Source organism: Ambystoma mexicanum, chromosome 8 (genome assembly GCF_040938575.1).
Source record: "Ambystoma mexicanum isolate Mex_15411 chromosome 8, UKY_AmexF1_1, whole genome shotgun sequence".
Lineage (NCBI taxonomy): Eukaryota > Metazoa > Chordata > Amphibia > Caudata > Ambystomatidae > Ambystoma > Ambystoma mexicanum.
Window position 1 is genome coordinate 13,510,204 of NC_090929.1, and position 26,847 is coordinate 13,537,050.

The 26,847-nt window shown below is 49.9% G+C and overlaps 1 protein-coding gene across 1 annotated transcript in view; it reads right to left on the reverse strand.

The window, feature by feature from the left end:
- Window positions 1-2,915: 2,915 nt before the first annotated feature.
- Window positions 2,916-26,847, reverse strand: part of CFAP157 (cilia and flagella associated protein 157) — a 261,513-nt gene continuing 237,581 nt past the window's right edge. The window contains exons 8-9 of the mRNA XM_069609140.1: window positions 11,446-11,620; window positions 2,916-3,168 (exon numbers count right to left, since the gene is read on the reverse strand). Of these exons, the coding sequence (XP_069465241.1) occupies window positions 3,061-3,168; window positions 11,446-11,620 (283 nt within the window). The 3' untranslated portion in view covers window positions 2,916-3,060. The remainder of the gene's footprint in view (window positions 3,169-11,445; window positions 11,621-26,847) is intronic.

Sequence of the window (26,847 nt, forward strand, 5' to 3'; positions counted from 1 at the left end):
TGGCAAAAGCAAGAGTGGGGTGTGTGGGGGATACACAATAATAAGTGAACCAAGATTAATGAAGAGCGGGACTAAGGTGTGGGGTGTCGGAGGAGGTGACACCAAACACAGAAAATCCTGGGTCACGTTCCAGGGTTCCGAGAAGCAGCACTGATACCTTCATCCCAGCCAGCGCATTCATATGATGCTACTACAGCTCTTGAGCCATCGGGGCGGGGTTGGAGTGTCTGGGGGGGGGGGGGATAAAGATGTGTCTTTATCGATTGATCATAAGCCTCCTGTCAGCCCCCCAAAAGCAAGCTTTCATTCCGATTGGAACAAAACAATTAATTTGGCTGGGGGGTGGGAGAGGCGCTCAGGGGTATGTAGGGTTGTGAGGTGATTCTGAGCCCTGTAAAAAAAGAGAGTTGGCAGTGTGGTGACTCCTAGGCCAGGAACCAGTTACATGGAGACTGCAGATCCCATAATCCCCCAGTTTAATCAGCAGTTACAAATTCAAACCACCTTAGCCATGCTCCCTGTTCAGACAGGCACACTGGAAAATGCCCCACCCCAGTCCAAAACGGTACACGTCCCTTTATGGGGGACCACCCAAATATGCCTACAGTCTCTATACAGGTCCCTTTGGAACCAATGGGACTAATTAAGTGGGCCCCTTTAAGGGAACCAAAGAGCATTGGTCCAACAGAACCAGCAGTGCATATGCACTCTGCTTCCCTCGCACAGGAGCAGATACCACTCTGAACCAGCAGCGCATACGCAATCCGCTTCCCTCGCACAGGTGCAGATACCACTCTGAACCAGCAGCGCACATGCACTCTGCTTCCCTTGCACAGGTGCAAATACCACTCTTAAATCTGCAAGGAGAGACAAATGAGCTAGGCTAGGAATACAGGAAGTAGGCAACCAGCCTCAAGCCCCACCTCAAAACTGGAATTATCCAGCAGGTGAGGGACAAATCAGACAGTGCCTATACCAGCAACCTGAAGCGGAAAGTAGGAACTCCAAGATGGCGGATGTAGTTCCTGAGGCTGCCATCCAGCAGTCACTGCGGACCCACCCACCCCAGAGAAATACCACTTCCAACAAACCTATTCTAAGTTTGCACACCCGAGTTCTCTTACCCCAAAGTGATGCTGGAAGTAGGGGCCAATGCACTATACAAACCCAGAGTCCTGTAAGAGAAGCAGAAAGTCATTGGAGAGGTTCAGGCGGGTGCGCCCAAGGAATTGAAAGGAGTCTGGAGGAAGAGACAGGCGAGAAGGAGCTTGAGGGGTGGGGGGAGAGAGCCTTGGTGGAGAGTGGTGAAAGTAAGGAGGTGGGCTTTATACTGTAAGAGGTGGGCGGGGTGTCAATAGAATCTAAGGAGGTCTATCAGGAAGTTGGTCAGGGAGACAGAAAGGAGGGTACAGAAGGTTTAATGTTGTTGGAGGACAATGGAGAGTAGTTGAAGGATGCTGAGGAGAAGCAGTAGGAGGAGAATGGCTTGTTAAAGGAAATGGTTGGAGGGGGAGAAAAGGGAGGTGGTAGGAGAGATCAAGGAGGTGGTAAGAAGGGAGATCAAGATGGTGTAGAAGAGTTATAAGGATGTGACAGGATAGACTAAGGAGGTGGGAAAGGAGAGTACTATGAAGGTGGTTGGAGATGACATTGAGGAGAGTGTGGAGGAGAGCTGTCAGCTAAACACTGAAACCATTAAAGAGATCCTCTATAGGCAGGAGGGGGATACAGCTCAGAGATGCAAAGGAGAGACAGACTGTGGAGGATGAGAAGATAGGAAGAGACCAACCATGGTTGAGGCAAAAGAGAAAACTTGAGAGAGATAAGGAGTGTCCAAAAGAACTGTACAGAGACATCTAAAGAGGAGAGATCCAGGAGGTAGAGGGAGAGTGGTACTAAAGTGGTTGAAGAAGATGAGCATAAAGAAGAGGTAGTTTAGGAATTCGAGCAGCAGGGGGCGCTGTGGTTTCATGAGAGGAGGTTGTTCAAGAATTGGAGGCAGAATTCGCCAGAGGTGTTAGATATTGGAAGGCGGAAGAGCAGAACAAGGTCAGGAGGCACAAGGAGCTTGAGAGAGGACAAGGAGGTTAGGAAGTTGAAAGAGCGGAAAAAGGCATTTAAAAGATATCGGATGGAGACTGTGGAAGAGTGTGGAGATTGGCAGAGCTGTCTAGTGGAATGAGGCTTTAGGGAAAGCCAAGCACTCAGAAAGGGTCAGGAGATATGAGATGGTCTGACTGATCCTAGGCAGGCATTAGAAGTAGGAGGAGGAACAAACCGGTGGCAAAGTCACAAGCAGGGAGTTTATTGTAGAGAAATGACTTAGACAGGGCTGTTCAGAACTAGGGAATATTTGGGAACCCTAGATGAGCGACCAGGAACCCAGGAGACCATCAACTGAGCCAGCCCCCTCTGTGACGCACCCTGACAGCAGCACAGAAACAACTGTTTGGACTTTTCCAAACTAGGGGTTGGGAATGCCTTTAAACCCGCACAGGAAGATCCAAAGACACCACCAATGGCAGAGAGAGGTACTGCATTGGGAAGTGATCCCCCAGGAGGGGGCTGCTGATGAACCGTGAAAGACTTTTAGTCATGTTCCTCCAACCAGTTTGTTGTTTTGCCTCCAACCTGTACACCATTTCTGAATACACTCTTGTTGCACTCTGTCTTCACTTTGCTGGTTCCTGGTGGCCATCCTAACAGTAGCTGCCATCTTGACTGTCCTCCATTATCTGCTCCATCACAGGTGACATATCCCCAGAGGAACCTGGCCCTGCATTCACCCCACTCTGGGACGAACAGTGGGACTAACTATCTTGTCCTCGTCCATATCTAGCAGTGCCTAGTGGCCATGTACACAATATACAATAAACTTTGCAAAAGCAGTTAACATAACATATGCTCCAGAGGAGAAGGTTTCTATTGCAATGCATTTTACTATTTCCCGGGCTGTGCATGTGTTCACAAAGCAGATTCTGCCTTCTTGAGGTCCATTCTAAGGTGCAAGAATTGCAAAGCAAAGTGATCTGGACCGCCATCTTTGCTCTTGCATTCTCTTCACGCTGCCATAAGAGGGGGGTCTTGTTGGGAGGGCTCAGGAGTGATGTCCGGCAGGAGTGGTGACTTTTTCCGTGGCTTATCCTGGTCACTGAGAGGATCCAGATACTGTGTAGAGAAAAATGGGACAGATGTGAGCGGAAGTATTGGTGAAAGACCACCCTCATAGCATGGAAACCCCCCCATGCATAAGGCTATCCCAAATCACGCGGAGCTACGAGATGCATGCCCTTCAAATCATTGTAATTCACTAAGCAATCCATCTCGAGTGGGGAACGCCCCAGAAATATGGAAATGTCATGGCTCGCAAAAAAATCAATGAATGCTGTTTGATCATATTATAAACAATATTTCAGGGTGCAGGCTCTGCCCATGAACAGGAAATGCAAACACTTCCCATGGAAGAAGAGGAGAGGGGAGGGGAGCAAATCTGCCTCTGAATGCTGTGCCCGCCAGATGCCACCACGGAGGTTAGCGTATAATACCGCTTTCCTTCAATCCCAAACTGGTATTGCATAAATGTTGGAGATGGACTCCGGCCACCCTCATCATGTTCCTACCCATCCTTATACTCGTCCTACTTACTCTAGCTCTCCTCTTCACCAGCAGGCACTACGCACCCACCTGCATGGTACTCCCACCAGCCCTCCCTCCTCTGAAATCCCCCTTATGTCCCCCACTTTTGAATTACCTGTGAGTGCCTCTGCTCATACTCAATCTATAGATCCCTCTCACCTCCCTGTATGAGTCACCCTCCTGCTCCGATTCAACCCTATTTCCCGCCCCCCACTGCATTTACTCTAGGATGCGGAAATGTCAATCCTGCCAATCACTGAATCTCACCTCCCGCAATACACAGTTATGGCTTTCACCCAACATGTATCCCTCACCACACAGCCAAACTCGCAGCCTTCAACTTCTCCCACTCCCTTTCCGTATCTGTGCACGTTGGTGGGATGATTGTTAAAGACACCCCATCTACCCCTTTGCCTCATCCTGACTTCGTTCCCCCCTTTCTTGCAACACATCGATGTTCATCTCCTTACTCCATCTCCACGATCACTAATTAGTATCTTAACCTCGTCTTTCAAGGCTTGGCCTCGTACTTGAAACTCTACACTCTGAGGTCCAAGCCATACCATGAGGTTTCAGAAAGTGAAGTTCAGGAAGTTATACTTAAGCTGAAACCTACGTCATGTAAAGGAGATAGTTTCCCTGCATCGCTTTTTCAAGAATTCCAGAATTCCTTAATACCCTGGGTAACTGCTCTTGTTGATCAGTCATTTGCCGAAGCTTTCGTCCCAGGTAGCATTAAGGAGGCATGGATCACCCTCTATTGGAAAAGGAGACCCTTGATGCTGGAGATCCTGGGAATTTCCGGCCAATCACCAACATCCCTTTTTTATTGAAGATTTTAGATAAACGTGCGCTTGATCAATATCAAAGCTTTGTTTGTCAAAATAACATTCTTGCCACTGGTCAGTCTGGGTTCCGCGTGAATAACGGAACCGAACCTGCTGCTCTTGATCTTAACTCTAACCTAGGCTAGCTGAGATAATTGATAAAGGCGGCCAGCCATTGTTACTTCTTCTGGACCTCTCGCCCTCCTTTGATTTGGCCGGTCATGCCTTTCTGGCTGATAGACTGGTCAGGGTGGGCAGGTGCTCCAATCCTGCGACCAACCTCTAATCCTCATAGCTGTTGGCACTAATGTCAGAATAACTTAACATCAGAGCCTTTAGAATCAAACTCTGCTCCCGTCTAACCAGACCCTTTGGCACCAACCTCTCTTCTCCTCTAATCCTCAGAGCATTTGGTACTAACCCATGCATCTCTCTAAGCCGCCAAGCCTTTGACACCAGCCCATGCTCCCTTGTAATTCACAGAGCCTTGGATTCCAACCCCGACTCCCTCTAATCCTCAAGAGTGTTTGGTAACACGGCCTGAACTCATCTAAACATTGGAGCCTTTGCCACCAACCCCTGCTTTCCTCTAATCCCCAGAGCTTTTGGTACCAAGGCCTGAACCCCGCTAAACCACTAAGCCTTTGGCACCAATGCCAGAGACCCTCAGCAGAGCCTTTGGCACCAATGCCAGTGCCCCTCAGCAGAGCCTTTGGCACCAATGCCAGGGCCCCTCGAAACAGCAGAGCCTTTGGCACCAATGCCAGTGCCCTTCTACATATCAGAGCTTTTGGTACTAATGCCAGGGCCACTCAGCAGAGCCTTTGGCACCAATGCCAGTGCCCTTCTACATATCAGAGCCTTTGGTACCAATGCCGGGCCCCTCGAAACAGCAGAGCCTTTGGCACCAATGCCAGTGCACCCCAAAACAGCAGAGCCTTTGGCACCAATGCCAGGGCCCCCCAAAACAGCAGAGCCTTTGGCACCAATGCGTGTGCCCTTCTACATATCAGAGCTTTTGGGCCCAATGCCAGGGCCCCCTAAACAGCAGAGCCTTTGGCACCAATGCCAGGGCCCTTCTACATATCAGAGCCTTTGGTACCAATGCCAGGGCCCCTCTAAACAGCCGAGCCTTTGGCAGCAATGCCAGTGCCCTTCTACATATAAGAGCCTTTGGTACCAATTCCAGGGCCCTCGACACAGCAGAGCCTTTGGCACCAATGCCAGGGCCCCTACTAAACAGCAGAGCCTTTGGCACCAATGCCAGGACCCCTCCAAAGAGCAGAGCCTTTGGCACCAATGCCAGGGCAGCTCTAAACAGCAGAGCTTTTGGCACCAATGCCAGGGCCCCTTCAAACAGCAGAGCCTTTGGCGCCAATGCCAGGGCCCCTGGAAACAGCAGAGTGTTTGGCACCAATGCCAGGGCCCCCCCAAACAGCAGAGCCTTTGGTACCAATGCGGGGCCCCTCTAAACCGCAGAGCTTTTGGCACCAATGCCAGGGCCCCTCCAAACAGCAAAGCCTTTGGCACCAATGCCAGGGCCCCTCCAAACAGCAAAGCCTTTGGCACCAATGCCCGTGCCCTTCTCCATCTCAGAGCCTTTTGTACCAATGCCAGGGCCCCTCTAAACAGCAGAGCCTTTGGCACCAATGGCAGGGCCCCCCCCTAAACAGCAGAGTCTTTGGCACCAATGCCAGGGACCCTCAGCAGAGCCTTTGGCACCAATGGCAGGCCCCCCCCTAAACAGCAGAGCCTTTGGCACCAATGCCAGGGCCCCTCTAAACAGCCGAGCCTTTGGCAGCAAAGCCAGTGCCCTTCTACATATAAGAGCCTTTGGTACCAATGCCAGGGTCCCTCGACACAGCAGAGCCTTTGGCACCAATGCCAGGGCCCCTACTAAACAGCAGAGCCTTTGACACCAATGCCAGGACCCCTCCAAAGAGCAGAGCCTTTGGCACCAATGCCAGAGCCCCTCGAAACAGCAGAGCCTTTCGTACTAATGCAGGGCCCCTCTGAACCGTAGAGCTTTTGGCACCAATGTCAGGGCCCCTCCAAACAGCAGAGCCTTTGGCACCAATGCCAGGGCCCCTCCAAACAGCAGAGCCTTTGGCACCAATGCCAGTGCCCTTCTCCATCTCAGAGCCTTTTGTACCAATGCCAGGGCCCCTCGACACAGCAGAGCCTTTGGCACCAATGCCAGGGCCCCTACTAAACAGCAGAGCCTTTGGCACCAATGCCAGGACCCCTCCAAAGAGCAGAGCCTTTGGCACCAATGCCAGGGCCCCTCCAAAGAGCAGAGCTTTTGGCACCAATGGCAGGGCCCCTCCAAACAGCAGAGCCTTTGGCGCCAATGCCAGGGCCCCTTGAAACAGCAGAGCGTTTGGCACCAATGCCAGCCCCCCCCCCAAACAGCAGAGCCTTTGATACCAATGCAGGGCACCTCTAAACGGCAGAGCTTTTGGCACCAATGTCAGGGCCCCTCCAAACAGCAAAGCCTTTGGCACCAATGCCAGGGCCCCTCCAAACAGCAAAGCCTTTGGCACCAATGCCAGTGCCCTTCTCCATCTCAGAGCCTTTTGTACCAATGCCAGGGCCCCTCAGCAAAGGCTTTGGCACCAATGCCAGGGCCCCCCTAAACGGCAGAGCCTTTGGCACCAATGCCTGGGCCCCTCGAAACAGCAGAGCCTTTGGCACCAATGCCAGTGCCCTTCTACATCTCAGAGCCTTTGGCACCAATGCCAGCTCCTCCCCCCAAACAGCAGAGCCTTTGGTACCAATGCAGGACCCCTCCAAACATCAGAGCCTTTGGCGCCAATGCCAGGGCCCCTCTAAACAGCCGAGCCTTTGGTAGCAAAGCCAGTGCCCTTCTACATATAAGAGCCTTTGGTACCAATTCCAGGGCCCCTCGACACAGCAGAGCCTTTGTCACCAATGCCAGGGCCCCTCTAAACAGCAGAGCCTTTGGCACCAATGCCAGGACTCCTCCAAAGAGCAGAGCCTTTGGCGTCAATGCCAGGGCAGCTCTAAACAGCAGAGCCTTTGGCGCCAATGCCAGGGCCCCTTGAAACAGCAGAGTGTTTGGCACCAATGCCAGGGCCCCCCCAAACAGCAGAGCCTTTGGCACCAATGCCAGGGCCCCTCCAAACAGCAAAGCCTTTGGCACCAATGCCAGTGCCCTTCTCCATCTCAGAGCCTTTTGTACCAATGCCAGGGCCCCTCTAAACAGCAGAGCCTTTGGCACCAATGCCAGGGCCCCCCAAAACATTAGAGCCTTTGGCACCAATGCCAGGGACCCTCAGCAGAGCCTTTGGCACCAATGCCAGCCCCCCCCCTAAACAGCAGAGCCTTTGGCACCAATGCCAGGGCCCCCCAAACAGCAGAGCCTTTGGCACCAAGGCCAGGGCCCCTCCAAACAGCAAAGCCTTTGGCACCAAAGCCAGTGCCCTTCTCCATCTCAGAGCCTTTGGTACCAATGCCAGGGTCCCTCGGCACAGCAGAGCCTTTGGCACCAATGCCAGGGCCCCTACTAAACAGCAGAGCCTTTGACACCAATACCAGGACCCCTCCAAAAAGCAGAGCCTTTGGCACCAATGCCAGTGGCCCTCTAAACAGCAGAGCCTTTGGCACCAATGCCAGGACCCCTCCAAAGAGCAGAGCCTTTGACGCCAATGCCAGGCCCCCTCGAAACAGCAGAGCGTTTGGCACCAATGCCAGGGCCCCCCCAAACAGCAGAGCCTTTCGTACCAATGCAGGGCCCCTCTGAACCGTAGAGCTTTTGGCACCAATGCCAAGGCCCCTCCAAACAGCAGAGCCTTTGGCACCAATGCCAGGGCCCCTCCAAACAGCAGAGCCTTTGGCACCAATGCCAGTGCCCTTCTCCATCTCAGAGCCTTTTGTACCAATGCCAGGGCCCCTCAGCAGAGCCTTTGGCAGCAATGCCAGTGCCCTTCTACATATAAGAGCCTTTGGTACCAATGCCAGGGTCCCTCGACACAGCAGAGCCTTTGGCACCAATGCCAGGGCCCCTACTAAACAGCAGAGCCTTTGACACCAATATCAGGACTCCTCCAAAGAGCAGAGCCTTTGGCACCAATGCCAGGGGCCCTCTAAACAGCAGAGCCTTTGGCACCAATGCCAGGACCCCTCCAAAGAGCAGAGCCTTTGACGCCAATGCCAGGCCCCCTCAAAACAGCAGAGCGTTTGGCACCAATGCCAGGCCCCCCCCAAACAGCAGAGCCTTTCATACCAATGCAGGGCCCCTCTGAACCGTAGAGCTTTTGGCACCAATGCCAGGGCCCCTCCAAACAGCAGAGCCTTTGGCACCAATGCCAGGGCCCCTCTAAACAGCCGAGCCTTTGGCAGCAATGCCAGTGCCCTTCTACATATAAGAGCCTTTGGTACCAATGCCAGGGCCCCTCGACACAGCAGAGCCTTTGGCACCAATGCCAGGGCCCCTCTAAACAGCAGAGCCTTTGGCACCAATGCCAGGACCCCTCCAAAGAGCAGAGCCTTTGGCGCCAATGCCAGGGCAGTTCTTAACAGCAGAGCTTTTGGCACCAATGCCAGGGCCCCTTGAAACAGCAGAGCGTTTGGCACCAATGCCAGGGCCCCCCAAACAGCAGAGCCGTTGGTACCAATGCAGGGCCCCTCTAAACCGCAGAGCTTTTGGCACCAATGCCAGGGCCCCTCCAAACAGCAAAGCCTTTGGCACCAATGCCAGGGCCCCTCCAAACAGCAAAGCCTTTGGCACCAGTGCCAGTGCCCTTCTCCATCTCAGAGCCTTTTGTACCAATGCCAGGGCCCCTCAGCAAAGCCTTTGGCACCAATGCCAGGGCCCCCCTAAACTGCAGAGCTTTTGGCACCAATGCCTGGGCCCCTCGAAACAGCAGAGCCTTTGGCACCAATGCCAGTGCCCTTCTACATCTCAGAGCCTTTGGCACCAATGCCAGCTCCTCCCCCAAAACAGCAGAGCCTTTGGTACCAATGCAGGACCCCTCCAAACATCAGAGCCTTTGGCGCCAATGCCAGGGCCCCTCTAAACAGCAGAGCGTTTGGCACCAATGCCAGGGCCCCTCGAAACAGCAGAGCCTTTGGCACCAATGCAAGACCCCTCCAAACAGCAAAGCCTTTGGCACCTATGCCAGGGCCCCTCCAAACAGCAGGGCCTTTGGCACCAATGCCAGTGCCCTTCTACATCTCAGAGCCTTTGGTACCAATGCCAGGGCCCCTCCAAACAGCAGAGCTTTTGGTGCCAATGCCAGGGCCCCTCAAAACAGCAGAGCCTTTGGCACCAATGCAGGGCCCCTCCAAACAGCAGGGCCTTTGGCACCAATGCCAGGGCCCCTCCAAACAGCAGAGCCTTTGGCACCAATGCCAGTGCCCTTCTACATCTCAGAGCCTTTGGTACCAATGCCAGGGCCCCTCCAAACAGCAGAGCCTTTGGTACCAATGCCAGGGCCCCTCGACACAGCAGAGTCTTTGGCACCAATGCCAGGCCCCCCCCACCTTAAACAGCTGAGCCTTTGGCACTAATGCCAGGGCCCCTCTAAACAGCAGGCCCTTTGGCACCAATGCCAGGACCCCTCCAAACAGCAGAGCCTTTGGCACCAATGCCAGTGCCCTTCTACATCTCAGAGCCTTTGGCACCAACGCCAGGGCCCCTCCAAACAGCAGAGCCTTTGGCGCCAATGCCAGGGCCCCTCCAAACAGCAGAGCCTTTGGCACCAATGCCAGAGGCCCTTTTACATCTCAGAGCCTTTGGCACCAATGCCAGGGCCCCCCTACACAGCAGAGCCTTTGGCACCAATGCCAGCCCCCCCCCCAAACAGCAGGGCCTTTGGAACCAATGCCAGGGCCCCTCCAAACAGCAGAGCCTTTGGCACCAATGCCAGGGCCCCTCAGCAGAGCCTTTGGCACCAATGCCAGGGCCCCCCTAAACAGCAGAGCCTTTGGTACCAATGCCAGGGCCCCTCGAAACAGCAGAGCCTTTGGCACCAATGCAGCCCCCCCCTAAACAGCAGAGCCTTTGGCACCAATGCCAGGGCCCCTCTAAACAGCAGGCCCTTTGGCACCAATGCCAGGGCCCCTCGAAACAGCAGAGCCTTTTGCACCAATGCCAGGGCCCCTCTAAACAGCAGAGCCTTTGGTACCAATGTCAGGGCCCCTCGACACAGCAGAGCCCTTGGCACCAATGCCAGTGCCCTTCTCCATCTCAGAGCCTTTGGCACCAATGCCAGGGCCCCTCTACGTCTCATAGCCTTTGGTGCCAATGCCAGGGCCCCTCAGCAGAGCCTTTGGTACCAATGCCAGGGCCCCTCGACACAGCAGAGCCTTTGGCACCAATGCCAGGGCCCCTGCAAACAGCAGAGCCCTTGGCGCCAATGCCAGGGCCCCTCTAAACAGCAGAGCTTTTGGCACCAATGCCAGGGCCCCGCCAAACAGCAGAGCCTTTGGCGCCAATGCCAGGGCTCCTCCAAACAGCAGGGCCTTTGGCACCAGTGCCACTGCCCTTCTACATCTCAGAGCTTTTGGCACCAATGCCAGGGCCCCTCCAAACAGCAGAGCTTTTGGCGCCAATGCCAGGGCCCCTCCAAACAGCAGGGCCTTTGGCACCAATGCCAGTGCCCCTCCAAACAGCAGGGCCTTTGGCACCAATGCCAGTGCCCTTCTACATCTCAGAGCCTTTGGCACCAACCCCCGTTGTCCACTAAACCTTAGAGCGTTTGAAACGAATGCATGCACCAAGCCCTTGGTTCCAATTCTAGAGACTCTCCAAAGTGCAGAATATTTGGCACAAAAAGTCCTTACAATGACAATCCCCCAAGCTTTGACACCAACGCAAGAAACGAGTGAAGCCTCCGAGACGTTCCAGTGCCAGAGCCCCTGCAATCCTCAGAGCATTCGGTTGCTTGTTCTAAAGCATTAAGGACCTCTTTCCTGCCCTCCAGATCTGCAAGCCCCCTACTACCGGCAAAGGCTGTACCTTGGGTGCACTCAGGTTTTCCCGCAGAGGGCCAAGTCGCGATGTCCTGGACAGCAGGCCTATTTTGCTAAGTACTGCAGAGCTGTGGCCAGGCCGGGGCACAAGGCCCAGGTCGCCCATCCGGTAATGAGCAATGGCGCCACCGTCCTTCAGCAAAGGGGACAAGGAGTTGATCCTGCATGGAGAAAAAGAAGAAAACATTTAAATAAATAAAGACAGCCCCAGACACACAGTAACACAACAGGGTGATTCCACCTAACATTGCCTAAGGCTGCAAAGCTCTTTCTTCAATGTTTTAGTGGGAACACAAGGACTGCAGGGATATCTCTTTGGCAGATTGCGGTGTGTGAGCTGTGTGTTGGGAGTGAAGCAGTACCTGTGTGCCTTTACAGGAGTCTTGCTACAGTTTTCATTGCCAGAGGAGGTGGAGTCAAAACTACAAAGTCCGGTGGCCGAGCTGAGTGTTGGGAGTGTTTGGAGTTTTTGGAGTGCGCTGGTGTTGGCCCCGCTGGTCTGAAGGTCTGATTACTTCAGGAACAAGTGCCGGTGAGTGGCCTTACCCTCTCTCTCTCTCTCTCTCTCTCTCTCTCTCTCTCTCTCTCTTTTACTCTTTCCACCCAGTGCTACTGTGATTTAAGTGACACTCGGGAGCATAGTGCTCCACCTTGCTGAATTCTTGTGAAACAAGGGCTCTTGCAGGGATTTCATCCTCACTGCATAGTAGTCGCTACTTAAGTGGCCCAGTGAGCGTGGAGTGTGGATGTACGACTTTAGAAGTGGAAATAAAATTACGCCACCTTTTGTGCAAATAATTTCGGACACCGAAATGTTAGCCGCTGTGAACCTTCCTCAACGGTCAGAGACTCGGGAGATGCAAGTGATCTCTTCTGACTCGACACATTGGAATGGCATGCATGTAACAAAGAAAAGAAACAGCCTGATTACATCATTCTTTTCTCCGGTATCAGGAGCTATTCATTCTTCCACAACTGGAGCTGCGGGTACTCCTGCAAGCTCCTTGGTGGTCCTAACAAAGGCGACCATTGAATCTACGGGACTCTCAAAAACAGCAAATTCTCGCCCTTCTTTTCCAACCACAGATACAGCCTCAATTGATTTAAGCCCAGAGGATACTCCTCCTGACTTGAACCTGATCTCTAATCTGCCTGTACAAGACGGGCTTCACCATTCATGGTCAGATTGTTTTTCATCCTGTCCGGCCCATTCTCTGACTCTCTTGTCTCCTCAAAAGCTTTCAGCAGTAATGCGAAGAATGGAAGATGGCTCGTGTGATGGCCAAGAGGGGCTCTTTGCAGAAATTAATCAAGTATTGTGCATTTTGGTCTCGCTATACGAAGGCCTGCAGAGAGCAACACAAATTAATTCAGCACTGCTAGAATCACTACTGTTTAAGTTTGATCACATGAACCTTCATGTTGCTGCAAAATAATTTTTATTCTCATGGAAGAAAGATCTTGCAGAACCTGTTAAGGCAGTGGTGAACAAGGAACAACAATTTGATTCTTGTAACTCAGCAGGTACAGGCGCTCTAGGAACAGGCTGATAATATGGCCCAATTTTTACAGTATGACCACAACCCTAAAGATCCTTCCATCCCTAAGGAATTGGTAAGGACTGTTCCTCAGGAAAGATCCATCTATCCCCAAGGAATTGGTAAGGACTGTTCTTCAGGAAAGATCCATCTATCCCTAAGGAATTGGTAAGGACTGTTCCTCAGGAAAGTGCCAGTCAGCCCTCTTTTGGCTTTGCCACATCTTCACTGGGACAGGCGATGCAAAAAGCCTCTAATAAAGAGGTTCAGTCAACAGGCGATATATCAGTGGTCGAAGTGATCACTGTTGACGATGAACCAACAGAAGAACCTTAAAATCTCGCTATAACTTCAGAGGCATTTGAGTTTCGGAAACCGCAAATACGCTCCAAGAAGAGTAGTGGGCATGGGAAGAAATCTAAACATTGCAGTAATCAACACTCAAAAAAACAAGTCTTGCACAACTTCTTGCATTCTCTCTTTTCCCAGCCCGCTGTGAAGGCAGCATTGGCTAATCCTCTGGCCACAGCCTCCCAGGTGAACTCTTCAAAATCAAGCCCAAGTGGTTATACAATGGCTTTGATTCCGAACACATTGGAGGTGGCCGTGCCAGGTACTAGGATTCCAAGCTCTGCAGGAGACATTACAAAACCCTCCTTGTAGACAGTAGTAGTTGATCTTACCAAGTCCTCTATGGTTAGGGATCCAAAAAATCTTTTCGCATCTGGAATGCCCTTATTTGTGTCGTTTCAACATTCTCACCCACCATTCTTTCCCCTCCATCCTCCATCCCTTTTTCTGGCCATTACCCTTCTTCGCCAGATCATGTCCTGGATCCCACTGCAATCTGAGGAGTATCCTCTACGTCTTCTGCAAGACTCACATAGAGCTGCGGTTGCCCTTTGTAAAGACTGGATGGGGGTATCTGTTCTCCTGCTCTCTATATGGCAGAGTAAAAGCACAGAGCACCCCAGCCAAGGTTCTCTATTTGGTAGCTGTGGACGAGCGACCAAGGCTTAAGCTCTCAGGAGGTGATGTGGGTTGGTTCCTAAGTACAGTGTAGTCTTATTTACAGTGTAAATAAGGTTTCAATTATATACACAATCACAATAACACACTTTGTGCTCAGGTAATTCTAAAATGGTAAATATATACAGTCTTAATGTGGTACCACAATTACTCTTGATTCCATTAAAATGCATCAACTGCTGACAGTCTCAAATGGCATACAAATCAAAACAGCAAAAGGTATCAACAGTAGACTTAGGAGGAAAACGAGTTGGTTAGACAATTGGCAGAGTACTGACCCTGTTACCTAGACACAGTTCTGTGTGAGGATCCCCCCACCTGGGCAGCCTGTAAATAAAGTACACTGACAGGCCCAGTCCATATATTGTCTATTAGCGTCTTATCTCCTTCTACAAATGTTCTACCACCCCAATGTACCTGGTTTAGCAGAGTTCGACATCGGGTTGTTGACAGATCTTTCTTGAGTGACTCTCTTTAAGGCAGGAGCCACGGATTGTTGAGATCCCACGAAGAAAAGGGTGAACAGCGGCGGCGAGGCAGCAGCTTCGGTCCTGGCGGTGCTTGTCAATGATCGGTCATGGACGTCCTGCGAAGATGAGGCGTGCGGTGCACCTTGACAGCGATAGTTTGTTGCTGCAAAGAGTTCATGAAGAACTTTGGCCCAGTAAGGTCGTCGGGTTGTCTGCGTCTTTGTGGTCTTCAGGTGGCGGGAAACCCACCGGCAGATTCTCCTCAGCGCATCTGCAGCCTCGACTTTTTCCGGCAGGACAAAGTGGTCGACGGTGCTGGCGAGAGAGTCCTTGGATTCAAATATCTTAGGCAAGGGAGTGTTGCGACTCCGGTCGACGATGATCGTCGTCAACGGTGATGGACTTCAATGTCCGGGTGCTTCGCTTTGTAATTTCGCGGTGGTCCCCGTCTCCGGTCGGCAGCCTTTCGAGGACTGACTTCCAGGGAGCCTTTGTCAGGTTTCTGCCTTTTGGGATGGTGATTCTGTAATTTGATACTGTAATTATTTTGTATATTTAACCTTTTACTACAATTTAGTCTGGTTGCTCTTGACTCCTATTGTTCAGAGGGAGGGTTCCCAAGTCATCATGGTGCTGAGGAGGCTGGGAATTGATTGGACGTGAAGATTCTGCAAGCTGATGGAGGCTGAGGGTGCTAGGGAACTGAAAGGGAATTCTAAACTGCCTTTCATTGTCCTTTCCCCAACAGGAAGGTCCTGTTTAATGAATTCCCTGAGTTAGGCCCATTTATGATCTTTAGATTTTGACTAGGTTGGTGAGGAAGCAGTGGGACAAGACAAGCGGAGAGTCTGGTGGGAGCGCTGCGGTCTGATTATTTTGGAAAAGTTATTTTCATCAGAGACAAAGCAAGACAGCAATCTGCACAACTCATTTCAGTCTGGAAGTTGTTAATCTGATAGTTTAGATTTTACCTTTAGTTGATTGAGGTAATTAGAGAGAATTCACAGCAGCCTTATTTGATATTATTCTTGACTGTGTGAAGCAGAGCAACGTTTCATGAAGCTTCAGTAACTGTGTGAAAACAGTCATGCGGGCCGAGCAGCGTTCACTTGTTCCTCCGGGATGAACGTCGGGCTGCGCAGACATTGCGAGATCTGCTCTTTAGTATTTTGTTTCTGGATTAGTGTTCATGTGCGACGCGCACGCAGCGTCTGACATTTTTTGAAGTTGGCCGCTCACACGCACCTCTTTGAAGTTAGTGCCTCCTTCTTGAGACACTTTCTATCGGCGCATGCGCAGCATTTGCTCTTGTCACTGAGTGAACGTCGGGCTGCGTGGCTTTTAGAGAGATCTTCTCTCAAACATTTTGTGTTTCTATGGAAACAAGGAGTTAAGATGTGACGCGCGCGTGGCGACTAACATTCTCCTGGAGTTAGTAGATCAAGCGCACGCCTTAGAGATAGTATCTCTCTCACACGATGCTAATTTTCTACGCATGCGTATCAGCGATGACAACTTAAGTAAAGTTATTGTGCACATGAACTGAAGACTAGTGACTCCTATAAGCATGCGGTTTTCCAAAACCTACGCAAACTATGGGTCAAGTGAATCTTAAAATATAACTCAAGGCAAATAGGTTATATCAAATACAGAATCTGTGAATAGCATCTTGCGCGCTTCCTCAAAGTTTGTTCCTTTGTTGCAGAGAGCAGCGCACAACAATTTCTTCTCATTTCAACAAAGTGACATACAATTAATCCTTTTCTGAACTATAAAGTCTACGCTTTGGTGAAAGGAACTCTTTAGAGACACTGCAAGAAGTGTGGAGTCTTCATCTTGTTGGACAACAGGAAATGTATCAAGTCATTTACAGATCATTCCTAGCAATGACTTCTTAAGCATGTTATGAAAACATATTTTCTTCTAAAAAAAGTTGCAAAAATTGCGAGTTATCAAATAACCAGAGACCAGTTTTTCAATCTGCTTCTGGGCAACTAATGAACTGTGTTCCTTTTTGAAGATAACCTCAAATGATCTTTCAAGTAACTACAAGTTCTCAAGAAGTTTCCATTCAAGTTATTCTGAATTGAAAGATTTTGTGATAGCTTCAGTATCGTGCCTTCCAGCTTGCAAGGGAGAGGGAGGCCTAACAGGTATAGAAAGACACAAGGGAACGTGGTGGGACACTTTGGTTAAAAAGGTAATAATATCTCTTGTTTTTATCCTCTGTAGGTGCTCAGCTGGTTGGAGAGAGTGACCTGTGTTCTGTTTTTTATTTCATCCATTTCCCCTTTCCTTCAGGGATGTTGAGACTTCTGCTATTACCATCCAGTAGTTGACTACACATCTTGGAGGGACTGTGGGGCTCAGCAGCTCCTGCGGACCAAGATTCAGAACTGCACAGCCTTGGCAAAGGTGGTGCATGATGATCCCTCGTAGCTCGGGAAGAGGTTTCCTAGCCAGGTCCTCTCTTGGATCAGTTTCTTGAAGACACAGCAGCTTTCAGATTGCAGTGAAGGGAACAGCGGTTCACCTTCTTCCGACTCGGCTTCGAGGGTAAGCATCAAGTATCGACTTCAGCTTCTGAACGATTTCCATCAGTGAGAGGCCCCCAGATATACTGTTTGGTCTCTCATTCACTCTGCTGGGTCACACTCAGACAACCTACCAATCAGAAGGGCATTCATGCAGGCAGGCAGGCAGGGCTGTCTCAGCCATTGTGTCAAACACCAGAACCTTGACACCCATAACATGAAAGCGTATTCGTCATGCACTCCATTCACCCAGGTCCCACCCCACGGGCGTACCCACAACATACAGTAATTGGGAAGGCTCCAGCCAGTCTGGCCTGGACTTCCCCACAATACAATATATGGTACTTCCACCCAACAGCCAGTCAGGGGAAGGGACAGAGTCATGGCTTCCCGGGACTTTGGGAAAACAAGGTAACAGGCGATATTTATTTTACTTATTTATTCGGATTTATTTAAAGTGCACGTCAGCCCGGGGGCCTCGTGGTGCTGTTACATGAATACATAATCTGGTTACAATGGAAGGAAGATGGTTACACAGCACATTTTCTTACATAAAACATTTCGTAGCATACGTATGCGAGCAAGAGTAGGCGAAGGAGGGAGGACATTAGTTGAATAGCATAGTTTTTAGGGATTTGCATATTTTATTTCCACAGGGGCCATCTTGTTTCCTATTAGGAATCAACTGATTCCAATGGCTGGGCCTGGGTATCCCAAAATGGAGGATACTCTGAGCACCTGTCAATTCAGCATGGAGCTGCCACTAGCCCATACACTGCTCTCTGGGCCACACACAGGTGCCCAAAAACATACACTAGGGTTACAGGGTTGTACCCCCACCCATGAGTGCCATAAGGGTACTCCAAGGGTCTGTACACCATGACCAAAAAGAGGAAGAGCTGCACTGCCAGGAGTCCCACATGGACGCCTGGGCAGAAAACAATACAGAACATACATGAAAAGGGACTACAGGACAAGGACAGGGAGGCCCTTTCACTCTAATGCATTTCCAGCATCACATCCACCTTCCGATCATCTTGAAGACCTGCTCCATTCCTGTAGTCAAGGTTTTCCACCATTTTATTTCCGCTTACGGGCGTTCGCTCCGGCCGTCACCTGCTTCGCAGCTGTGAACATCTGCTGGTAGGTTGGAGTCTTGAGAAGACTGCCTTTACCTTCACTCCACGAGAACCAATTGCTGATACCAGGTAAGCCCCGGCAGACTGCAATTTCCACATACTGAAGTCGCCATGGAGCAATTGCAGGAATTAATCCTTGCGGTCCAACATTGGGCTACTGATGTAGATTACGTAAAGAATGATAGATGGTAGCCGCCAGAGAAAGTGTCCTTGGGGAACCTCCTGTGGGAGGACTGGTCACAGGAAGATTCGAAGTTAAAGGAATCCTTGAATGCATGCACTATGCATTTTACATGCAGACCCTTAATGTACACCTCAGAGCGTTCAAAGGTGGGATTCCTAATGTCTACCTTTTCAGGCAGTTTCTTGGCATGGTCTATGGCTTTGGTCACTACATTGCTTTGGATACTTGCGATAGGTTTTTCCATGACTAAGTCTATGCTTGATCAGCCGGACCTAACATATATTTCGCAAGACTCCTTGCTAGACGTGGTACAAGGATCTATGGATGTCCAGATATGAACTACCACATTCTGGCAGCTTGCAAAGGACCCCAGATGGTGGGAGGAAGCCTGCAAGGCTTTAACAATGACCTTAAAAATGATCCATCCAGAGTTCTGCGGCCTGACATGTTTGATAACTTATCACCATGGTTCTACTGATCGAATTCCAGCTTCAGACGAGGAGGGGAGAACTAACAAAGAATTGTGTACCCATCCCTTGGACGCTCTCACGACCCCCAACATCACCTTCAGAACTCCAAGCCGAACCCGAACCTATCAACTTGGATATGCCCGAGGACCACTCTCAATATATGAAAGAAGTTGATGCTGACTCTGCATGTATTGTGGAGCAGAACGACATTTAGTTCAGGAATTCCTGATGGCCTGTCCTTGCAGATGGGCAAACAATACCACCTGTTTCTAGAGGGGGCAGGGAATTGGGAAAAGTGGAGATGTCCCAGTATTCAAATGACTGAAATGGGAACTGAAAAGATCACCACATTTCGGCTCTAGTCCTTGTGGACTCTGGAGCTTCAGGAGTATTCATGGATGACAACTGGACCCACAGTATCCCCAGACTCACCTAAGAAAGTGCTCAAGCGATAGAAGGTATAGACGTCAATCCTTGTCCTCTGGACCCATTAAAGGACACACCATGGCAGCCTGCAAACCCAGGATTTTCACCAATCTGGATGGCCATGGAGCCTACCACCTTATATGAATTAGACCAAGAGTGAGACTGCTTTTAGGACTCCCTACAGTGACTTTGAGTATATGGTTATGCCGTTCAGATTAGCCTATGCCCAGGCCCTATTCCAACATTTTATGGACCAAGTATTGTAAGACCTATTGCATGATTCATTTATTGCCTACCTAGACGATATCTTAGTTTTCTCATCGTTTTCAGAAGACTACACCAGGCATTTCTTAGAAGTCCTTGAATGGTTCAGAATCCAGCATCTCTTGGCTAACCCAGAAACGTGTGAATTTGATGTACATTTATTGGATATTAGGATTATCTCATTTCCAAAGATGAGTTTGTCATAGATCCCAGGAAGGTCTCTGTCGTTCTGGACTGGCCCTCTCCTAGGTCTATCAAGGACATACAATGGTTCCTGGGACTAGCCCATTTGTATGGAAAATGAATTCCATCGCTCTCCCAAAGTTTTCTGCCCATCACCATTCTATTGAATAAAGGAAATAGCATGCTTTCCTTCCTCCCAAAAAGCCATTCACACAAGCCCTAGTTATTTGTCAACCCGACACCTCAGGGCCCTTCACAGTGGAAACTGATGCTTCAGACTCTGCCGTTGGCACAAACTCTCAATGATAGCAAAAGACATTACACAGGCTTGGAGAAGGAACTCGTAGCCATCAAACAAGCTTGCCTTGAATGGAGACCTCTGTGCAGCCCATAGAGTGCAAAAACAGGCGGCAATTGGCCTATTTCTTTGCTCAGTATGAATTTCATTTGACATAGATGACTCATTGTCCTGCTCACAGACTAACCCTGGAACTAAACACCTTTTACTGGAAGAAATCCTCAGAGAGAAGACATTCATTTACTCCTTGGCCCCCTCCTTAAATGGTGTGTAACAAGAAACAGCTGCATCACCGATATAGAGCAAGTTGCATAACCATAATTCTTGGGACTTGTGAACAATAAAGGTCATGATATGATATGATATATTTTATTTATATCGCGCTCATACACAGGTGTTTCAGAGCGCGACCAGGCAGAGGGAGGGGAAACGGGGAGAACAAAAACAACGATCTTACTAGGCCCAGTGACATTGAGAATGCACAAGTGCATGGGGAAGGGAAAAAGCGGGGAAAGTGCATGGAAGGGGGGAAATTGGAACATACTGAACATAGGAGAGAGCAAAATAAATAGTAATAAGTCAAATAGGAATAAATAAAGGTGATACACAGTAGTAGAGCAGCCAGAAAGTGGCAAAGTGCTAGGTAAGTCATATAGGGGGTATCTGATAAGTGCAGAAAAAGAGTGGGTGGAGGACTGCATGGGTACAGCTACAGGCCCCAGTGCAAGGGGAGGCAGGGTGAGCGGGTACCTGGGCCCAAAGGACAGAGGGTGGCCAGGTACACGATGCCAAGAGAGAACAGATCAGCAGCGGAGAGGGGGGAGCAAAGGCAGAAGAAAAGAGGAAGGTCTTGAGGTGCTTCCGGAACTGTAGATGGTTCTCCTCAAATTTTAGAGTGGCAGGGAGTCAGTTCCACAGGGAGGCCCCAGACGAAGACAGAGACCTACCCCCAGCTTGTTTCTTTGAAAAACGACTGACCCTGAGGGAGTTAGAAGTAGAGGAGCAAAGGGCTCGAGAAGGGTGGTATTTACAGAGGGATATTTGAAGATGTTTAGGGCCCAGGCCGCAGAAAGCCTTGTGGACAATGCAGAGGGTTTTAAATTTAATCCTTGGGTCCACTCAGAGCCAGTGAAGGGATTTCAGAGCTGGAGAGATACGATCCTGGGGATTGAGGCCAAGGACAAGTCCAGCAGTTTTGTTCTGTATTAGTTGTAAAGGGCGGAGAGTGGAGGCAGGTAGATTTAGAAAGAGGCTGTTACAGTAGTCCAACCTAGAGAGAATCAGAGCTCGGGAGACAGTGAGCTTCTGAGGGAATGAGAGGAAAGGCAGAGTACCTCTAAGGAGGTGCAGTAAGAACTTTGACTTTTTAGAGACTTCAGAGATGTGTGTGGAGAAGGAAAATGTAGAGTCAAAGATGACCCTGAGGTTCTTAGCCTCGCAGGTAGGAGCAGGAGGAGAGCCAAGGGAGGTCGGCCAGAGAGTAGAGGCAGGTAGATTCCTATTTAAAGGACAACGGTTATCCATACCATATCAACTGTTTTGAAACAAGACCCTGCAAATAGGTCATGACTTGCTAGTAGGAGGACAGAGGAACCTCTGCCACTTTGAAGGCAATGGCTCAGCATTTTTGGTGGCCTTCTGTATCTGCAGACACTCAAAGACACTTTCGTACATTCTTTCAATGTTCACAATCCAAGAGTTCCAGACTAAAACCTGCGGGTAAACGCCTTCAGACCATTTGCCCCATCTCCCCATGGCAGGTGATTTCCACCGCATCCACTTTCCAATGGATGTACAGTAATAATGGTGAAAGTGGTCATGTTGTTTAATGCGCATTATTCACTTCACACCCATTCAACAAGTTCTGAACGCGTCGGAAAGGGCCAGGACTTTCATTTCAGAAATGTTTAGGCTGCATGGTCTTCCTGAAACTATTATCTCAGACCGGACTTCCTGCTGTGGATCATTGGGTGATTAAAATGTAGCAGGTGCAACAGGAACTAATGTCTCGTTTGGTCCAAGCCCAAATATCGACAAGAAAATACACGGACATGAAGAGAAGGCCTCACCAAAATATGTGGTTGTGATGCTGGAAATGCACTGGAGGGACAGGGCCTCCCTGTCCTTGTCCTGTACTTCCTTATCATGTGTGTTCTGTGTTAGTTTATGTTGGGACCGCTGGCAGTGCAGCTCTTCCTCTTTTTGTTTGTGGTGTACACAACCCCTTGGGATACCCTTATGGCACCCATGCGTGGGGTTACAATCCTGTACCCCTAGTGTATGTTTTTTTGCACCTGTGTGTTGCCCAAAGGGCAGGGTATGGGCTGGGGGCAGCTTCATGCTGAATCTGACAGGTGCTCTGAGTATCCTCCATTTTTGGGATACCCAGTCCCTACCATTGGAATCAGTGGATTCCTGATAGAAGACAAGATGGCCCCTGTGGCCCCTTGCTTTCTATTGCCTGTTACCCTGTTTTCCAAATGTCCTGCGAAGCCCTGACTCTGTCCCTTCCACTGACCGGCTGTTGGGTGGAAGAACCATATATAGTATTGTGGAGAAGTCCAGGCCAGGCTTTCTGGAGCCTTCCCAGTGACTGTATGTTGTGGGTACACCCTTGGGGTGGGACCTGTGTGAATAGAGTGTGTGTGACCAATATGCATTCTATGTCATGGCTGTCTGCTTTCTGTGTGTATGACACAAAGAATGAGACAGCCCTGCCTGAAACTGACATGAGTGCAGTGTGGTGTGCTGAAAGGCCGAGTGCTTGCCCCAATCCACATTCCTTGTTATGGGTGTCTGGGTGGAAGTGAATGGCCTGAATGGCTGCATGCATGAATGCTCTTCTGTGTGATTGGCTAACCGAGCCTGGCTCAGCCAGAGTGAATGAGGGACAGATGTGTATAACTTGGCACCTCTCACTTCCCAATTTGTTCAGAAGCTCGAGTTGAAACTTGAAGCTCATCCATGAAGCCCAGCTGGAAGATTTCTGCTGCATTTTCTTTGAAGTAATTTATAAGATGTTGAGGACTGATCCGAGAGAGGGCCTGGCTAGGAGACGTCTCCCCGAGCTATGAGGGACCATCGTGCAAAAACTGCTGTTCTTCATCGAGGCACCCTGGAAGCCAGTTCTGTGAGTCTGACGTCTGGAGAAGGGGGTCCGCCGAGAATCCTGAAGAGAGCACCTGGACATCGAGGCCATCGAAGTCCATTGACGTCGACCAGGGTTCGGAAGGTTTCTGTGACCGCTGGACGCCAGTCATCTCGTGTTGCCCAGAAGCGGGGACACTTTGACGCAGTGCTGCTTGACACCCGGAGCCAAGAAAGCGCCACTCTAGCCTAAAAACATTTGACAGAGGGCGCCCTTGCCATCACTGTTGTTCAATTTGTCCTGTCGGAGAAAGTCGAGGTCGCCGGCTACTGAGGAAAGTCCACCACTGGGTTTCCAGCCACCAGAAGCTGACAAAGATATCCCAAGGACACAGACGTAGTGAAGATCCGAGGTCCAGTCCGTGGTCGAGTCCCGATCGCCGAAGCTATCCTGAGGTATGTGCTGCGGCTGCAGCACCACCGACAGGTCAGAGGATCGCTGAATGCAACTCCTGACACCCGGCTGCCGGGCCTACATCCATCACTGAGTCCTATTTGCGGCACAAAACACTTTGCATCAAGGTTCACTGCACGCCTCATCTTCCCAGGATTTCCAAGATTGATTGTCGAAGAGCATTGTGAAGGTCGAAGCTGCAGAATCACTGAGTGTTCCACTTTTCTTCGGGGATCTTGACGCCAGTGGCTCCTGCTTTAAAGGGAGTCCAGCCTTGAGGGACACCGTTGACGGACCATCAAAGAAACTCTTCCACTTCAGGTACATTAGGGTGGTTGTATTTTTTTGTATATTTTTGTATCTGCTTCTGATTTTCCGTCCTCCCTCCATTACTCTGCTATCACTTACCTTCGCTCTGCTTCAGATTGTACCTCCTCCCTCCATTATTCCGCTATCACCTACCTTCCCTCTGCTCCAGATTTTATCTCCTCCCTCCATTACTCTGCGATCACCTACCTTTGTTCTGCTTCTGATTTTCCGTCCTCCCTCCATTACTCTGCTATCATCTATCTTTGCTCTGCTTCAGATTATACCTCCTGCCTCCATTACTCTGCTATCACCTACCTTTGCTCTGCTTCAGATTATACCTCCTGCCTCCATTACTCTGTGATCACCTACCTTTGTTCGGCTTCTGATTTTCCATCCTCCCTCCATTACTCTGCTATCACCTACCTTTGCTCTGCTTCAGATTTTACCTCCTCCCTCCATTCTTCTGTGTTAGGGAGAATACTCTCTTTAGGCTGAATTTCCTAACCTAGTGAGTCCCCCAGCAGCTTTGCTGGATTTCTGGAGTTTGTTTTTTTCTCCTGCCAAGAGTGAGTCTCTTTTCCTCACACTCTTGGACATGATTTGAGGGGTTCCTTTGATTGTGAATGTGTTTTATAGGCTATGGGGTCGTTTACTCCATAGGGCCTCATATGTTTTTACTATGCGTGTTACACAGCACCCTCAGTGCAGTGACACAGGGGTGTCATAGTGACACCCCACCATAGACTCCATACCCTGGGACTGACTACTCTCTCCCAGGGCATGGAAAGTCACCATTGGCTTTACTAGTCCCAAATTATGAACAGAAACCAGTACAATCCATCATATTGCGGACGTTCTGGTCGGGGCAATTCGATTGCCCCGGGGTCTGTTATTCGAGGGGGCACGTCTCCGTCCCCCCTGATCGAGTTTTGGCTGGTGGCAGTGGATACTACTTTTTATATTCGACCGCGAATATATCTCTATGGGATTTTCCCATTGTTCGAGGCTACCAACTTTAATTATTTAATTCCTATAGCCTCGAACATACCGCCGGGTTATTTATTTAATATTAATTCACCGGTTGGTATTTTTTGCCAGAACTCGATTCTAAAATGGCGTTTGTGTTCTCTTCTGTGACTCCAACCCAAGTCGAGCCCTTTGTTCCACTTTTTGGTGGGCTTCTCCACAGAAGCCTCCAAAAGTGGTGCCACTCTGTCTGGGTACCACAGAGGGTGTGGGAGGGGGTTTAGGCACCCTGGACTGAGTTGCCTTGGCAACTCAAGTCGCACTCTTGTGTGATTGGCCCAAGTGGTGAGCCGGCCGGCTCACCACTTAGCATGTTTGATTGACAGCTAGGCTGAATGAATGGGGGTTTCTTGCATAAAAGCAGGGCTTTTGGGATTGGAACTTCAGAAGTCGCCACAGGACCTGAAAGATCCGAAGAGGGAGAAGCTGAGCCGACCTGCAACGACGACACCACCGGTGGAGCCCTGCTGAACCGTCTCACCACTTCCCGACGACAGAGGAGATCTTCTTGCCGGAGAGTCTCTTCCCCTTGAGCTGGTGGGGACAACCAGTTCGCTTTCCTTTTCGCCTACCAGGACGTCTAGTGGTCGAATTGCCCGTGCCAAGCACTCCGGCAACCGGATAGCCACTTACCACTGAACCGCGAAAGAAAGGACCGCTCCTTTGAATCGAGAAACTCCGCGGCTGGTTTCTTCCCTGGCAGCACAACGACCTCCTCTTTCCCTCCACGACGAGATCTTCTCTTCTGCCGGACGAAGCACCAACTTGCAACCGCTGCCAGGAACAACTGCCCCCGCTGGAGTGTTCTCACCATTTCAAGGTACTGTGTCCGCCTGGCCTCCCTTTCTATAGATTGCTACAAGGTGACAGTAAATCCTTAACCTTTTAGACTGGGCTGGCCTCTTGACCATCTAACTGGTCCCTTTCTTTTGGTCCAACTCCTTCCTGAACCTTTTTCGAGACTTTTGTGCACTTTTCAACCGTGTGACCTTGGACACATTTCGTTCTGATCCTCTTAAAGTGGGTCCGGCTTTCTGAACTCTAACTTCACAGTTTTATCCTGCCTTCCTCTCTTGCTGTGTTCTTGTAAAGGTGTTGGGATCTGTGTCCATTTATGCTCTGCCTTTCTCTCCCTTTTAACCCGAATTATTAGAGTGCCATCTGCGTTAAGCGCTCACCGCTGTCTGAAAATAAGTGGTGCTTTACTTAAGACTTGTCTTATATTCTTTTAAGGGAGTGTATATACTTTAGTGACTGTGTTTTTGAACTTGCTTAATATTAGTGCCAGCGTGTTATTATAGATGTGTTTTGAAATAAATAATTATATATCTTTTACACCAAAGCTCTAGTCAGTGTTTGCTTGTTCTACTGTATTTACTTGCCCGCCCTATCGTGTATGCTCTGTACACAGCCTAACTCTTCTTGAGAGAAGTCTGACTGCTCAGCCACAGCTACCAGGTAAATCTGGGTGGTGCAGACTGCTACCAATTGGGTTTACTGCTTACTCCTGTAGTCTTAAACTTTTTGCAGTGGTCCCTAAGAGAACTGCACAGGTTTCTGCCTAACACTGGTGTACAGCGGTGGGATTTGTATTGAGTATACACTTAAGTGTGCTTTTGAATACTTTAGGACAACTAACCACAAAGCTTAGCACTAAAAAGCTGATTTTCTAAAACCTGTCTACTATGGAAAGTTATACCCTACAATCATTGTCTGCCAAAACTGCTGATTGCTTGAAAGTATTGTGTAGACATCAGAACCTCTCTGGGAAGGGCAAGAAAATCGAACTTACAGAAAGATTGTTAGAAAATCAAAGTCTGGGTGGTACAGAAGAATCTACCCCCCCCCCCCAGCAAATGTAGATAACAGTGATGGTATTGATCTGAATCAAAGTATTGATAATCTTGATAATGAGTCAGAAGAGAAAACTGAGCCTAATGCAGTTAGCCACCCTGAACCTCTGTCTGCCTTCCCAAC